General features: G+C 49.9%; 1 protein-coding gene across 2 annotated transcripts in view; it reads right to left on the bottom strand.

Moving 5' to 3' along the window:
• Nucleotides 1-15,199, bottom strand: part of SEC24A (SEC24 homolog A, COPII component) — a 590,503-nt gene that overhangs the window by 309,631 nt on the left and 265,673 nt on the right. For both annotated transcript variants that reach the window (XR_015297552.1, XM_086931494.1), the window contains exon 10: nt 2,799-2,911. Coding sequence is in view for 1 of the 2 variants with exons in the window: in XM_086931494.1 (XP_086787620.1) it covers nt 2,799-2,911 (113 nt within the window). In the remaining variant the exon portion in view is untranslated. The remainder of the gene's footprint in view (nt 1-2,798; nt 2,912-15,199) is intronic.

The raw sequence follows: 15,199 nt of genomic DNA, 5'->3' as shown, positions 1-15,199 counted from the left end.
AACGACAGTTAGGGCAGCATTTCATGGAATAGTGGACAGGTTTTCCAAGGTTAATAATAGGACAGTTTGAGGGTTAGTTGCAGGATGAGTGCAATGTTTTAAGAAGATCTGTTGTGTAAGCTATTGGTTTATCGTTAGTAAGATTACGGTCCAGGCGCGGACGGGCGCTTGCCGGCACGCCAGCTGCGCACGTCCGCTGTGCATAAGGAAATGCATCTATCTTTATAGGTGACCAGGGTCAGAGCACTAGTCTGCTAACCTCCCTACCAACCTCGGAAGTAGTAGTCACCTCCGGTGAGCAACAATGTTCCAACTTCCCTCCACATCAATCTGAGGAACTCAGCAGTGGAACGGGGAAGGGAGCGAGTGAGGTAAAGACGGCGCAATTTTTAAAAACAACTATTTTGTGTAGATCTTGAAAGCAAAGTGGTGAGCAGCGTAGCAATCAGAGTAGGTGCAGGTTCAAATAAAAAATTGCAGTGCGCAATCAGCAGGAGAATCTGTGGAGCCCTTTGCCAGACGCTCTGCGTTGTCAGCGTTCTATTACAGATATATTACAGATGCCTTACTTGTCGAGTCCGGTCATCCTGGTTGTCAAGTGTATGTGGTGGTGAATGTTCAGGCGAAATTGGTTGAAGCTGTGGGGAAGGTGTTGATGAAGGAAGAATAGGTGGAGGAAGAGGAGGAGGAGGAGGAGAAGGGTTAGTTCCAACAGATCTCTTCTTTAAAGGGATGTGATATTCTTCTTCTGCAGCTGCCCTTCTTTTAGAGTCACTTTAGTAGTGAGATGGCCTGTCCGTGGATGGATATACAAAATATTTTGTTTCGCATCCAGTTTTTCAATCGGGGCATCAAATCTAGGCTTTAGAGTGGTTTTCTGCATTTCTGTCTTTTCGGTGCCGAATTGTCGGTGCCGAAGTCGAAACCACTGATGTCTTCGGTTCGGACAATATTTTCATGGCCGTAAGGTGGGGGTGGGCGCCAGACTTGTGTTTCGACCCCGAAGGTCAGGGCTCCAAACTCTGTTTGGAGGAAGTCCTTTCGGAGCCTGAAGGCTTTTTGGTAGGCTTCGATGCCGAGCCAGAAAGCGAGGCATCAGAAGCGTGATCTCAGTGCCGCCAGGGGCCCAAGGGCGCGGGTTGGAGCAGAGTCTTCTTTCTAATTGGAATTGTTTCTTGGGACGAGGGGGGAGCTGTACTCATGGTACGTTGACCATGTGGGATGTTCTCCTCTTGGTCAGAGTCTATTTCGGAAATGGCGACCGGCTCATGCTTATCCTCAGTTCCCATGGCCTCTTCGTCAGATTGCTGAACTAAGATGTCCGTAATGGAGCTTGTGAGCTGGCTCTGCATGTCGCAACGTCGAGCCCGACGGTCGCAGTGTCTCCTTGGAGCGGTAAGCCTGACACGCTTCGCATTCTTGATCTGTGTTCGGGGGACTTCGTGTGAGTTGGTGCTCCGGTGTTTCGTGTGGCACAGAGAGTAGAATTTGGAGGGAGTTCACTCCATCAACTGCAGGTAGGCCCGATAGGCTTCCACAAACTTTCCATTCGAAAGATTATTTTAAGTAAATACAATGTGCAGCAAAAGGGGAGAGGCAATCGAAAACGATACCGTTGAGGGTGAGTATATTGGGCACCGAAGGAACGGTGCCGAACCGGAGCGCAACGAATATACATCCGAACCCGATGCCAGAAAAAAATATTTAAGAATGGAGTCTATGCACATGCGCACTATCAACGAAATGAGGAGTCACCTACCTCTTGACTGGAAAGACTTCTTCGAAGAAAAACAAAGTGCAAACATCCGGACCCAACACTAGATGGCGATCGATGCACAGCATATGATCTACAGCTCATATGCCTCGAACATAATATTTTTTCATATAGCTTTACATATCAATGTTTTCAGTTTCTGTACTTTTAAACAGGTGTCAATGTTACCCTTTAATGGAACTAAATGTATTGACCTTGCAAGGTTGAAAGCCTATTCTGCCACTTCTTTGATTCACACATGTGCTGTCCTGGTCACAAAAGATATCAGCAGCAAGTACATAACACTACCGAAACATTCTGTAGGTCCAAGAAATAGTTTTACATAATGCAAAGCCCATTCACACGTACAAAATAATGCATCCTGAACACAGGGGGCAACAAAGTTGTTCAAGAAAACCTTCAACTGCAATGCCGCCAGGTGAACAGGCAGTGCCTGACTGATCTGTACTGGTTTTAACTACAGGACCTACATCAAAAACATTGTTTTTGCATTTTGGCCTATAACTGAAGTTTTTCTTCTGAAATTCTGTCACCATCACACCTTGTGTCTTCTACATTATGATCCACCCAAAGCTGGGCCATTATGTAACCACAGAATTTTGCTCATGGCAAAATGGAATAGCATAATAATGAGGGAGGATTTAGTTGTAGGAAACTTCCACAAGAACATGATGGAAAAGCAGGTTCAGCAAAGACAAAATCTTAAAGAAAACAGGCATATCTAGTGCTCGCCTGCCATTAGTCTACAACTATTCAGAAGAGAGTAAAAAACAGGGGTTTACATGTTTCCTATGCAACTTAAAAAGTATATTCAATTTGCATCTACATTCGGGTCCAGCATGAAAGCCAATTCTGCTTCCTCACATTTGTGACATGCACACATAGTAGGGCGTGGGGAAATTTTAAGCCATTTACAATATAAAATAAATAAAATATTACCAGAAACAAAAGAACACAACTAAGAAAAAAAACTAGAATGGCAAGGAGAAAGATATGAGCATTGTCAAACCAAGTCCATACTTACGATTCTAGATTGTCCAGCAAAGTTTTGCAAGCTGTAGTCAAGTATCCGGTTTCCACTGCATTGTGAGAAACGTCAAATATAAAGAGGTACACTGGAGGCTGGGGAGGACGCAACTGAAACAAACAGAAAATAACTTCACAGCTGTCCGAGAATTAGACAGTGATTGATTAATGAAAGGATTCAGCATTTTGAAGTCGGAACTATGTAGGATTTTATCAAGGTATTGTAGGAAGCTGGCTCTTTATACGTTATACCACTAAGTGGTTATATTAAGCAAAGAGTCCAGAGATACCCCCAGAAGTGTACATGGCTCAATGTAAATACAAAGTGCTTTATTTTTGGTAGTGTGGTCGAGCAGCCTTTGGACTAACACAGAGGCGAATAAGTAATTTGTTATGCACACAGTGATCAGTAAATGACATGACTCAAAAAGAAGATCCACCCCAATTTCATAAAAACAAGCTTCTTTCAAGATTTAGGATCAAGAAATACTTAAAAAGGGAAGTACGTTTTTAATAAGAAATACTTTTTAGTTTAAAAAGAGGACAGTGCAATTTCCAGTCCAGCAATGTTAACCTATGGGAGGAAAAGAAGAATGCAGCTTTTGAGTTAAGTATATAACGAACAGTCTTGGTTTTTAGGATAAAGAAAAGGCAGTAGGCAAGGTTCAAGTAAGTAGCATGCCTGCACCTCATGAGGCACTGAGGCGGCTGGGTGCAGGGTTCAAATTCAGAATCTGGCGCCAATGTTAGCCAACGGAGAAAGGGGGTAATCGAAGAGATGCCGCTCACAAATAACACAGTTTGATAACCCAGTCTCTGGGGATTAACTTAAGCACAGGGGCTGAACCAAACGTACACCCTCAGCAGCACAGGGGCAGCTGGGTGCAGAGTAACAAGATAGTGTTGGGCGCCCAATGCAAACTAATGGGGAGATTAGTCTTGAAGAAAGGCTGCAGGCTCAGATCAGGAGGCCGGATGAAGAAAACCCACAGCTGCCCAGGTAAGAAGAGATGCTAGGGGACATATGGACACAGTAGGTCGCACTCACCAAGGTCCAGGAACTTCAGGTGCAGTGGTGTCCTTGTTCATCTGAAAAATCTTACTGGGCAGGTCACGGTCAGTGGGGAGTCTTCAAGTTGAGGTTGTTGTTTCGCCGTTCGTCAGGGCAGAGGTCTTTGTTCTTTAAAGTTGTTTTTTTCTGGACAGGTCCGCTGTCCACAGAAGATCTTGGCCTTCTCGAAAGCAGGCAGTCCTCAAAAGGCTGTGAACGTTGCTGAGCTGCAGGACAGGAAGTCTTTTGGTGCAGGATCGGCGAGGGCTGCAAATTGGTAGGTCTGGGGTCAAGTCAGTTGGTGTCTGTAGTCTTCTCTGCTGGTGCAACGCTGTAATGTCCGGCTCTTAGGTCATTGGGAATCTGATTTCAGGGTCTGGGGGTGCCCCTAAATAATAGATTTAGGGGTGTTACAAGGGAGTGACAGGTAGGGGAGCAGTGGGTCTCTCACCTGGGGTGTCTACACACACTATTATCCTACCTTCCGGTGCCCTAGACCTGATTAGATAAGTCCCACAATCTACAAGATGGTGAGCACTGAAAAACGTGCTTCAGTTCACCTCCAGCACCCGAGGGGTGGAGTTGGCGAAGGAGGGGGCACACTTCTGGTTCTCACTTCGGTTTTCCCACCAAAAATGGGGTTCGAAGCCGGGGCTGCCACCTGCTGCTAGCAGCAGAGGCTATGGTTGCATTACAAAGGCAGCAAGGCCTTTCAAGCTTCCCTCTCAAGCACTGTGCTCATCCCTCGTCGGACGTGTGACACCTCAACCCAGGATGGGCTTTGTATCTGGCCTCAGAGAGAATGGATGCAGAAAACTTTTTGCCACAGCATCCCTGCATGCTAGGGGGACGGCACGACGTGACTCCGCCCTGATGTCGTCCGCGTCCATGATGTCAGCGAGGATACATAAGTCCCCCCCGGCGAGCCTACGTCAGTTTTCTTCTGAGAACTTTTCCGCGCCACAATGCGGAGCCATCACTAACAAAACTGTGAGAACACTGGAACCAAAACTGTGAGAATACTGGAACAGTGTGCGAAAAACCCCACTAAACAGTAGGGAAAAAACAACGGTGATGAACAGCACCATCCAGAATAGATTCAGGTAGTAAGCACCAAGATTTGGAATGAAAGAACAGGACACCACCACTGGAAAGAAATCCTGTAAACAAATACAACAGCCTCCCCGGAACAGAAGCATGTGAAAAATACACAGCAGACCAAGAAGTCAAAACCAGCCAAGGCACCTCAACACCAAGGACTGCCAAAGACAGAAGTGCAAGTAACAAAGGGAAGAACGACGAGCGAACCCCACACTGGAAACCAGGGTGCAGGGGTGCAGAAAAAGTCAAACAAGCATTTGCAATGCAATAGGTCTCGTGTTTACGCAAGTTTAAGCTATAGACATTGTAAATGACAATGGGTTTTATTTAGGTTTTTAAAACAAAAACAAAAATGAAAGGCATTGTTATTTGCAACGTCAACTCATACTCGCATAAATGTGAGACCAGTTGCATTGCAAATGCGTGTTACACAGATGCAGTTGAAGTATTCTTGAATGATCTCTCGGTAATCATGCAGCACTCTTCAGAGGAGCACAGCAGAGGACCACAGCTGCATATGCCTTCAAAGTTGTTTATAATTGGCTGTCATACTCAGGCAAGATCAAACTCACAATTACAAATCTTTGGCTTCAATTGTATTACGCAGAGACACTTAACGTTGAGGATCAAATTAATTAATCTGAATCTTTAGTCTGCCTCACTCATTACTTAAGCCTGGCAGTCCAGCTAAAGTCCAGGCGGGTTAGATCAATCTTTAATTTTTATTATAACCACTGACCATGTAAGGAGCCCCAGTTATATTGCTGCAAATAATCATATTTCATTCAGTTATAATGAACATCTGACATGGATCTGGAACTGATGGATCTCCGGTGAAGACCTGGCCCCAAACAAACCACCCATTTACAACTAACACCAGTTGCCTAGCCGAATTCTTTGATTTGCCGGACTACGCCTTTTTTCCTGGATCTATCTCCTTTTATTACCAAAGAAAGACTGGACTTATTTCACCATCAGCTCACAGGCTTCTGTCCAGACTTCCCAAACAATGACTAGGATGTAGGATCAATGCGACCATTTTACCATGATATTCTCGCTTATTAATAAAGCAAACTGTGCTTCAATGTTCTTCTTCTGAAGACTCAACAGCCCCTTCCCCATTATAACTAGAAAACTGAAACATAGTATACATTTTTCATCTGCCCATCCGATCCTGTCTCTGTAGCATTATGCGGCCATTCAGACATGTAGTCAGCCACTCTGGACCTGCACTGCACTGAGGATGAAAACAAAACACGAGTCACAGGCGGGGGTGGCAAGGAACGAGGTTGGGGTGATTACGTAAAGAAAAGAAGCGCAGCGCTGGTTTTCCCCCCAAACTGCAAAGAGCTGAATTGGGGGTGGGGGCTACTGTATTCCCCCTAAGCCCCAGCGACGTAGACATCTTTTTTTTGCCAGGAATCATTTCAGAGCAACAACTGTCATAACTCTCTCCAACGCAGTCCTACCTTTCCTTAAAACCGAGGGGGGTTTGGAGGCAGAGACATGCAGAGGACATCTTCACCTGACCCGTTTACAGGAATAAGGGGTGGTTCCCTAAAAATATTTGAACATCAATCTGATTTTGTGCTAATAACTTGCTGGAGAAAGAAAGAGGCCGACAAGAGCAAACAGTCTTGTGCAGGAATTCAACAGTGCAGGAATCATGTGCTACTTAAAAAAAAAACTATTAAAATCAGGATGTGACTCCGTTAGTATGCCGGAATGTTTCTTGGACTCTTTGCAGGACAAATAAGTGTGTGTAGGTGTGAAAATAACACATTAGTAACGCAGTAAAATGGCTGGCTTCCTGTCAGGTGGGCAAGTCTATATAACTTCAGTAAATAATACACCACACCAGCCTAGTGTTGAAGAAATCCCGCTTTCATTTTTCCAATCATAGTTTTAAAAACCTCCACTTCCACTAATTAAGGAGTTATATACAACCAAAAAAAGTGAATTCTAAGTACTTTTATTTCACTTTTCAATGCGGTTTTCTGTTTGTAAATGGCTTCAGCGTAATCAATAAATTGAAAGAAAGCAGTGGAAAGTTATTCAGAGTTCCAACGCTACTTCCTTTGTGAAACTTGTGTGTGTGGCTGCTATTAGTCATTGCAAACGAAAAGTGCGGACTAGTCTTGTCTGTCGGATGTATTGAGACGCAGACGGTCTGTGAAACATTGCACAGCAGTGCCGTTGTCACCAGGAAGTTTACGGGCCAACTGTGGGATGAGCCAATTATGTTAGTTAACACCAGTCTGTTGATGTACAGCGTGTGGTCGGAAACAGATACTCTGGCACTTTTTGAGAGGCTCCAAAGGACAGACAAGCGCTAATAAATCAAGTGCGAGGTGGGAGCGTGTAAAGGCTCCTATCACTACAAAGGAGATGCCAGAGAGGAGACGCCATGCGCGTGCACATCGCCTGTTGCACAAGTTACTTACCTTCGGTAACGATATATCTGTTAGAAACAGTAGCTAGTGTTAGATTCCTTACCTTAAAATATCCCCAGGCGTCAGACAGGATCCAGAAAGTTTTGCGAAACAGTACCCCTGCGTGTTGGTAGACGTCGTCTGTGGCTCCGCGTCCGTCGCCGGCATCGTGATCGCCGGGATGACGAGTACTTAGACTCCGACCTCGCGCGTACATAGCTTTCCGCACCAGGAACGCTGAGCCATGCCAGAAACCGACACTGGTGCCAAGAAACTAGAACCCTCAAAGGAAGATACCTTAACCCTAGATATCGGTTCGCAGAAACGGGGAGGATGGGTGGGGTGGTAAGGAATCTAACACTAACTACTGTTTCTTACAGAAATATAGTTACCGAAGGTAAGTAACTTGTGCATCTGAAAGAAACAGGTTAGTGTTCGATTCCTTACCTTACAATAGATACCCCAGCAATACCAACCCCGGTGGTGGGTCTGCGAATCAAAATCACACCAGAAAGTCCAGGAGACTGGAACGGCCGAAAAAGCCATCTCTCCGGACTTGGCTGTCCAGGCAGTAGTGTCTAGCAACCGTGTGCAGCGAGGCCCACGTAGCTGCCTGACAGATGTCCAGCAAGGGGACTCCCCGACCAAGGGCAGTAGTAGCCGCCGTGGCCCAAGTGGAATGGGCCCTCAGCCCAACAGGGAGCTCCTTTCCAGCCAAGGAGTAACAGACTTTGACGCACAACACGACCCACCGAGAGATGGTCCATTTGTGCACCGTCCGTCCCTTCTTCACGCCCACGTAACCAACAAAGAGCTGGTCGTCCACCCGGAACTGGCGTGTGCGATCAAGGTAGGAGAGCGCACGTTTAAGTTCCAGACGGTGGAGCCTCCCTCCTCTTTCAAGGGATGCGGAGGCGGAAAGAAAATGGGCAAGGTGATGGACTGCCCGATGTGAAAGGCCGTAACTACCTTGGACAGAAAATGACGCGTTCTTAAAACAACCTTGTAAGGCTGGACATAAAGGAAAGGAGGCTTAGCAGATAGAGCCTGGAGCTTACTTACTTTCCTGGCAGAGGTGATGGCAACCAGGAATGTAGTCTTGAGAGTCAGAAGACGAAGAGGGCAATTGTGAAGGGCTCGAAAGGAGCGCACATCAGATAGGTTAGAACAAGGTTCAAGTCCCACTGAGGCATCACAAAAGGAACGTGCCCTTTAAGAATCTATTTACAACAGGTGACTTGAAAAGAGAAGGCTGATCAGAAAGCCTCAAGAAGGCAGAAATGGCAGAGAGGTAGCCCTTAAGAGTGCCCAGAGCAGAGCCCTGCTGGGCAAGGGGAAGAGGAGAACCTCTGAAAGGGGGGCAGAGAGAGGATCCACAGCCTTTGCTGTGCACCATGCCACAAATTTGTTGCACCTGCAGGTGTATACCGATTTTGTGGAGGGATGCCTGGCTGCCAGAATGACATCACAGACTTCAGGAGGCAAGTCAAATGGCCTCAACTGCCGCCACTCAATCTCCACGCATGGAGGTGGAGGCTGGACAGGTTCAGGTGGAGGACCGTCCCCTGCTGCTGCGACAGAAGGTCCTCCTGAAGAGGCAGACGAATCGGGGGATCGACTGACATGCTGAGTAGCTCAGTATACGAGTATCTTCAAGCCCAGTCCGGAGCCACAAGGATGACTTGGGCCCGGTCGCGCCTGATCTTCTTCAGCACTCTGGGCAGAAGTGTTATAGGCGGAAAGGCGTACAACAGACCGCAGCTCTACTCGCGACGAAAAGAGTCTCCGAGCAAGGGCCGCCTTGGAAATTCCAATGCACAGAACTGATGACATTACGAGTTCTCTTAGGTGGCGAATAGATCTAACCAAGGCTCTCCCCACTGCTGAAAGAGGTGTTGCGCCACTTCAGAGTTCAGATGCCATTCGTGATCCATCACGCACCGGCGGCTGAGTTTGTCCACCCTGGAGTTCAGGGAACCTGCCAGGTGTTGAACCATCAGGGTGATGCCCTGGTGTTCCAGCCATGTCCAGAGGCACAGAGCCTCCTGACAGAGGGTCCACGACCCCACCCAGCTTTGTTTGTTGCAGTACCACATGGCGGTGGTGTTGTCCGTGAACACCTGCACTACACTTACCCGGACAGAGGGAAGGAATGACTTCAGTGCAAGCCGGATCGCCCGCAGCTCCAGAAGGTTGATGTGGAGCAGGGACTCCCCTGGAGATCAGAGGCCTCTGATCTCCCTCTACCCCATGTGGCCCCCCCCATCCCAGGAGGGACGCATCCATCACCACTACGTGCTCCGGTTGAGGTAGGGAGAGATTTCTGCCGCTGACCCAATCGCGGTTCGAGAGCCACCACTGCAATGTCTTGCAGTGCCCTCCGAGATCCGGACGTGGTCGGACAGATTATACTGATGCGGTGTCCACTGAAACCTCAGGTTCCACTGCAGAGCCCGCATCCGTCACCTGGCGTGATGCACCAGAAGGATGCAGGAGGACTTCAGCCCCAGGAGCCGCAGCATCAATCTGACCGAGACACAGGATTAAGGCTGAAAGATCGGAATCAGAGCCTGAATATCCCGAACCCGTGGTTCGAGGGGATAAACCCGAAACTGCGCTGAGTCCAGAACCGCTCAGATGAAAAGGAGCTTCTGAGAGGGGCACAGGTGTGACTGCGGCACGTTGATGGAGAACCCCAGCGAGTGCTGGAGGTCGGCTGTAGTCTGGAGGTGGGAGAAGATTGCCTGGGGCGAGCCCGCCTTCAACAACCAATTGTCGAGATAGGGAAGACTGAAACCCCTAATCTGCGCAGATGAGCTGCGACCACCGACATCACTTTTGTGAACACCCGAGGGCACTGGTAAGGCCGAAGGGGAGCACGGTAAACTGAAAGTGCTTGTGGCCTACCGTGAACCGGAGGTAACGACGGTGGGCCGACAGGACGGGGATGTGGAAATATGCGTCCTGCAAGTTCAACACTACCATCCAGTCTTCTGGGTCCAGGGCAGCTAGGAACTGAGCCAAAGTCAGCATCTTGAACTACTCCTTCCGGAGGAAACCGTTGACGCTCCTTAGGTCCACAATAGGGCGTAGGCCTCCTTTACCTTTCTTGGGTACCAGAAAGTAGTGGGAATAGCAGCCACGTCCTACTTCTGGCCCAGGAACGCGCTTGACGGCCCCCTTGGCCAAGAGGGTCGTAACTTACTCCTGGAGAAGTCGCAAGTTATCCCCCGACATGCGGTGGTACTGTGGTGGCATGGCTGGAGGGGTCGTCTTGAAGGGGAGGGAGTAGCCGCTTCGGACGATTTGCAGCACCCACCTGTCCGATGTGATGGAGCGCCAGTGAAGGAGGCTATTGGTGAACCCTGCCCCCCACTGGCGTCGAATGGGCCTGAAAATTCATACTAGGAGGATTTTGAGGCAGATGCTGCGGGGCAGGTGTGGACTGACCTTGCCGGTGTCCCCCGGCACCGCCACGGCGGTTACTACGTCCACGACCGCGTTGAGATTGGTTCTGCGGCCTGTGGCTAGCTGGACGTGAGGGGGCGCCACTTCCTTGGCCACGACAGGGACGAAAGGTGGAAGTTTGCTGGCGTTGGCCGACGCCCAAGGACTTGGCCGTAGCCCTAGAGTCCTTGAAACGCTCCAGCGCACTGTCCGCCTTGTCGCCATAGAGGCGACGGCCATCAAAGGTTCCGGAGGTTAAGCAATCTTTCTCCGAGGGGATGAAAGCAGTATCCCAGTGGATGTCTTCCAACTTTCTTCAGTGTAATGTTGGTAAGACTGAAGTCATGCTTTTCGGTGAGGCCAAGATCCTATGGTCCCCTGATTGGTGGCCATCAGATCTGGGGCCAGTTCCCGAACCAAAGCGAACAATCAAGAACCTTGGCGTCCGCCTGGAACAGGAGTTGACCTTGAAACAACACGGAAATAACACAACGGGGTCCTGTTTTCATATGATAGGACTCCTCCGTAAGGTATTTCCTCTCCTCCCGGACTCCCTTAGAAAGACTCTGGTCCAGGCTTTAGTGATCAGTCGGCTTGATTACTGTAATGGCTTCCTGGCATCTGCTAATGAAGAGGTACTGGACCAACTTCAAGTGATACAGAACACTGCGGCCAGGCTGGTCCTTAATGCTTCCCCCAGATCTCCATCCAAACCTCTGCTAGAAAAACTTCATTGGTTATCTGTTCGCCAAATAGTGAAATTCAAGATATGTTGCATAGTACACAAAGGATTACACGATCTAGGACCCTCCTATCTGGCAAAAAAATGTCTTCCCTATGTTCCCACACGCGCTCTCAGGTCAAGTGATCAGCTGTTTGAGGGTGCCCAAGATTAGAAAGGTTAAACAGGGTGACAAGGCACTGTCAGTGGTAGGTCCAACATTGTGGAATAAACTTCATCTCCAGCTCAGGCAGTGTCCGGACCATTTTGCCTTTAGAAAAAAATTGAAACTAATCACATATGATTCTCTGTTTAGGATTAATGCCCTCAGGTTTTGCTACTGTTCTCTCTGGAGCGCGGAGATACTCCTCCGGGAGTTTATTCAAGCGCTATATAAACCCGCAATAATAAAGGGCATGTCCATAAGGGAGGCTTGGACATCGCCCGAAAAATTGGCGGACCTCAGCTAGGCGTGGCGGCGAACTGCCACCGTCGTTGCAATCGCCATGCCTAGCAAGTCCATGGTATCCAGTCCACACCAAATGGAGTAGCGTGCTGCATCCCTTCCTTCAGCAAGGGCTTGGGTAAGCTTTGCCTGGACCTCCGCCGGGCACTGTGGGAGCACTTCCGCAACCATATCCCACAGGGAGTGGGAGTAACGGCTCAAAACGCAGGCGGTGTTGAAAGACCCAATCCCAAACTCAGTGAGGAGAACAGTTTCTTGCCGAACTGGTCGTACCTTTTAGATTCCCGATCCGGAGGGGCGGTCGGGAATGCGGTCTGGGAGGTTGAGGCCTGGATCACCAGGCTCTCAGGGGTGGGGTGAACAGACAGGAAACTGGGGCGGTGGCGTCGGGCAACGTTCCGATCGACAGGGAGGCCTGTAGAGGGCTTGGACCAGATGCCCAACAGAATGTCGGTGAGGGCTTCATTGAACGGCAGGAGAGGCTCCGAGGAGCTTGCCTGCAGTTTGAGCACCTCGGTGAGTAGGTTAGTCCTCACGGCCGCGACTGGGAGCTCAAGATCCAAGGCCTTGGCGGCCCTAGTCAACACCACACTGTAAGCAGCCCCCTCCTCCGTAGCCACGGTAGGAGGGGAGACGAATCCAGTGTCTGGCGAAGTGTCCAGACCCCTGGCCTCCCCCGGTTCGTCTACCCAGTCCTGGTCCAACTGGCACTGCAGTGTCAGAGGGTCCTCGGAGCCCTCCCAGTACCCCTCATCATCCATCTCCTGATAGTCAGGAATAAATGATGCCGACGCCGGTTCCAGGGCAGGGACCGGGACCACCTCGTCCGGGGGGCGACACCCTTGGAGACGGCCCCAGCGGAGGGGTCATAAGATCAACCGGCGTCGTCACTGATCCAGGCCTGGATCCTGAGGAACCCTGGGGCGTCAGGACCGGAGTCGTTGACGGTGCCGGGCCGAAGCACCTGACAGCGCAGGGGCCTGAGCTGCCGGCCCGCTTGGGCTCCCAGACGGACCCTCGGGCCCGAAGGTGCCTTGGCGGGACCAGACGGAGGGAAGCGCAACCTCATGGTCGTGAGGAAGGCACTGATCTCCGGCGTCTTGTGCAGCCCAGGGACCGATGGGTGTGGAGCTGGATGCGGCACTTGCGGCTCCGGCGGAGCCGCGTGGGCGGTTTCGCCTGAACCCCCACCGCGGCGCATGAGCGTCGGGGGGAGACAAAAGAGAGATGCCGCTTCGACTTCTTGTGCCTCGACTTACATGAGGACTTGGAGCCCGACGAGTGGTGTCGACTCGCCGAGCTGTGATGACTGTGGCCCCACGACCAGTCCCTCAACCTCCTCCTGGACCGGGACCATGAGCGGTTCGGGCAGACTGCCGGATCTCGAGGCACTTACGGGACCGCTCCCGCCTAGCCTTCGATGTCAAGGCCCGACAGTCGGGGCACGAGGCAATAAAGGCACCGACGGTGGGGGTCGGTAAACCGACATCATGCAGTTACAGTTGTCGCAGGGTTTAAACCTGGGCATCTCTATCGGCACGGGAGTCGAGAATCGACTCGAGAAGATCCAAAAGAGTTGGAGTTTTCCCGGAGCCGAGGACGACGAGCTAGGAGGAGAAGCAGACGTGCCGGGTGGAGAAGTAGACGAGTCAGGAGGCCAACGGACCCGTGCTGCGCCGTGCCACACTCCCGAGGGAGGAGTGTGGCTAAGACAGGTACGGTACAAGTTTGCAAGTTGGGTGGGAAGGAGGAGTACAGTCCTGCGTTAAAAGGGCACCCTCTTCTAGAGCTTTCCCTGTATCCCGTTCCACTTGTCTATCCCCTCACCTTTTCCCCCATCACGATTAACAGCAGCGGTAACGCGTCGAGAATTGAGGTGTCCCTTCACTTCCCCGGTTCCACACGGAATAACAGTAGAGCGAGGACAACCTTTTAATCGGTCCTTATTTGTGTTTCCCTTTCCGGTCACCACGAGAGAGGCTTCACCCTCCTTCCATCAACCCGAGGACCCCAGACAAGGGCGAAAACCGATTCGCAAGGTACGTATACCAATAGAGGCACCACGGATCCAGCAGAATTTGCCAAAGAGAGACTGACATTTCGTCAGAAGAAATTGTATATGCTGCGAGATGTCTCGGGTAAGTCCGTTATCTGGCCCGCAATCGTGTGCTTGCGGCAGGTGGTCGCTTGAGGCCCCCGCCCCTTCTCGCTGTATCGAGGAGTAGTCCATCACAGGAAGGAAATGTTCCCGGCACGATTTTAGTGTCTGGAACCTGAACGTCAGGTCAATGGTTAAACATTATCAGGACATTTATGACCTGATTGAAAAGGAGTCACCTGATATCTTTTGTGTGCCTGAGACCTGGCTACAGGAGGCCTACTCGGCTATTCTCAATATGGCTTTCCCCTCTCAGTATTCAGTCTATACACTCAATCGCGCCTCTAGAGGTGGGGGAATAGCACTTGCCGTTAAATCCAGCTACCCCTGTGATTGGAAAGGTCAAAAAATTGTAGGCTGCGAAAGTGCCTCGTTTAAGATCTCCACCACTCCCCATTTCTCCTTCTCGGGCTTATTGATTTACCGCCCGCCAGGCAGCGATGTGGCTTTCAGGGAGGCTCTCCCAGATGCTATTAGTACGTTAGCAGTTGGGTGTGCTAATTTCTCTATTCTTGGGGATTTGAATCTCCACTTGGATAATTTGACCGCGCCGACTGTGAGCAGCTTTCAGGCCGATCTTGAGGCCCTGCAGCTGTCTCAACGGATTACACATCCCACTCATTTAAAAAAAAAAAAAAAAAATTTAAGACGTTTATTAGTATTCAATGGAGCAGTACATATAGCGAAGCCTACAACCCTGCGGGCCGGCTGCAACATGGCGATGGATTGTGTCTTCAGTGAACTAGGCCTCAAGTATATTGTTCATATCACATGTGCTCATTACACATTTATGTCTGCAAGTGACGTCTTATTTTTTCATTTTCTCTTATAGGTAAACAGAGAACTCTGCAAACAAAACAGATCAGTTCTCATCGGTATGTCCCAATTTTTCTAGCTGCGCTATCGCGTATCTTTCTGGCATCCATGACACCGAAACCCACTGAACGGAGCGTCAATCCCTGGGGGCGCGGCAGTGGAGTAGGGGTTAGCGGTGCTCACTCCATCATCACTCAATGCCACAGC

This window comes from Lissotriton vulgaris, chromosome 7 (genome assembly GCF_964263255.1).
Source record: "Lissotriton vulgaris chromosome 7, aLisVul1.2, whole genome shotgun sequence".
NCBI lineage: Eukaryota > Metazoa > Chordata > Amphibia > Caudata > Salamandridae > Lissotriton > Lissotriton vulgaris.
Note: the sequence above shows the minus strand (reverse complement) of the source record. Positions and strands in the feature narration are given on the sequence as shown.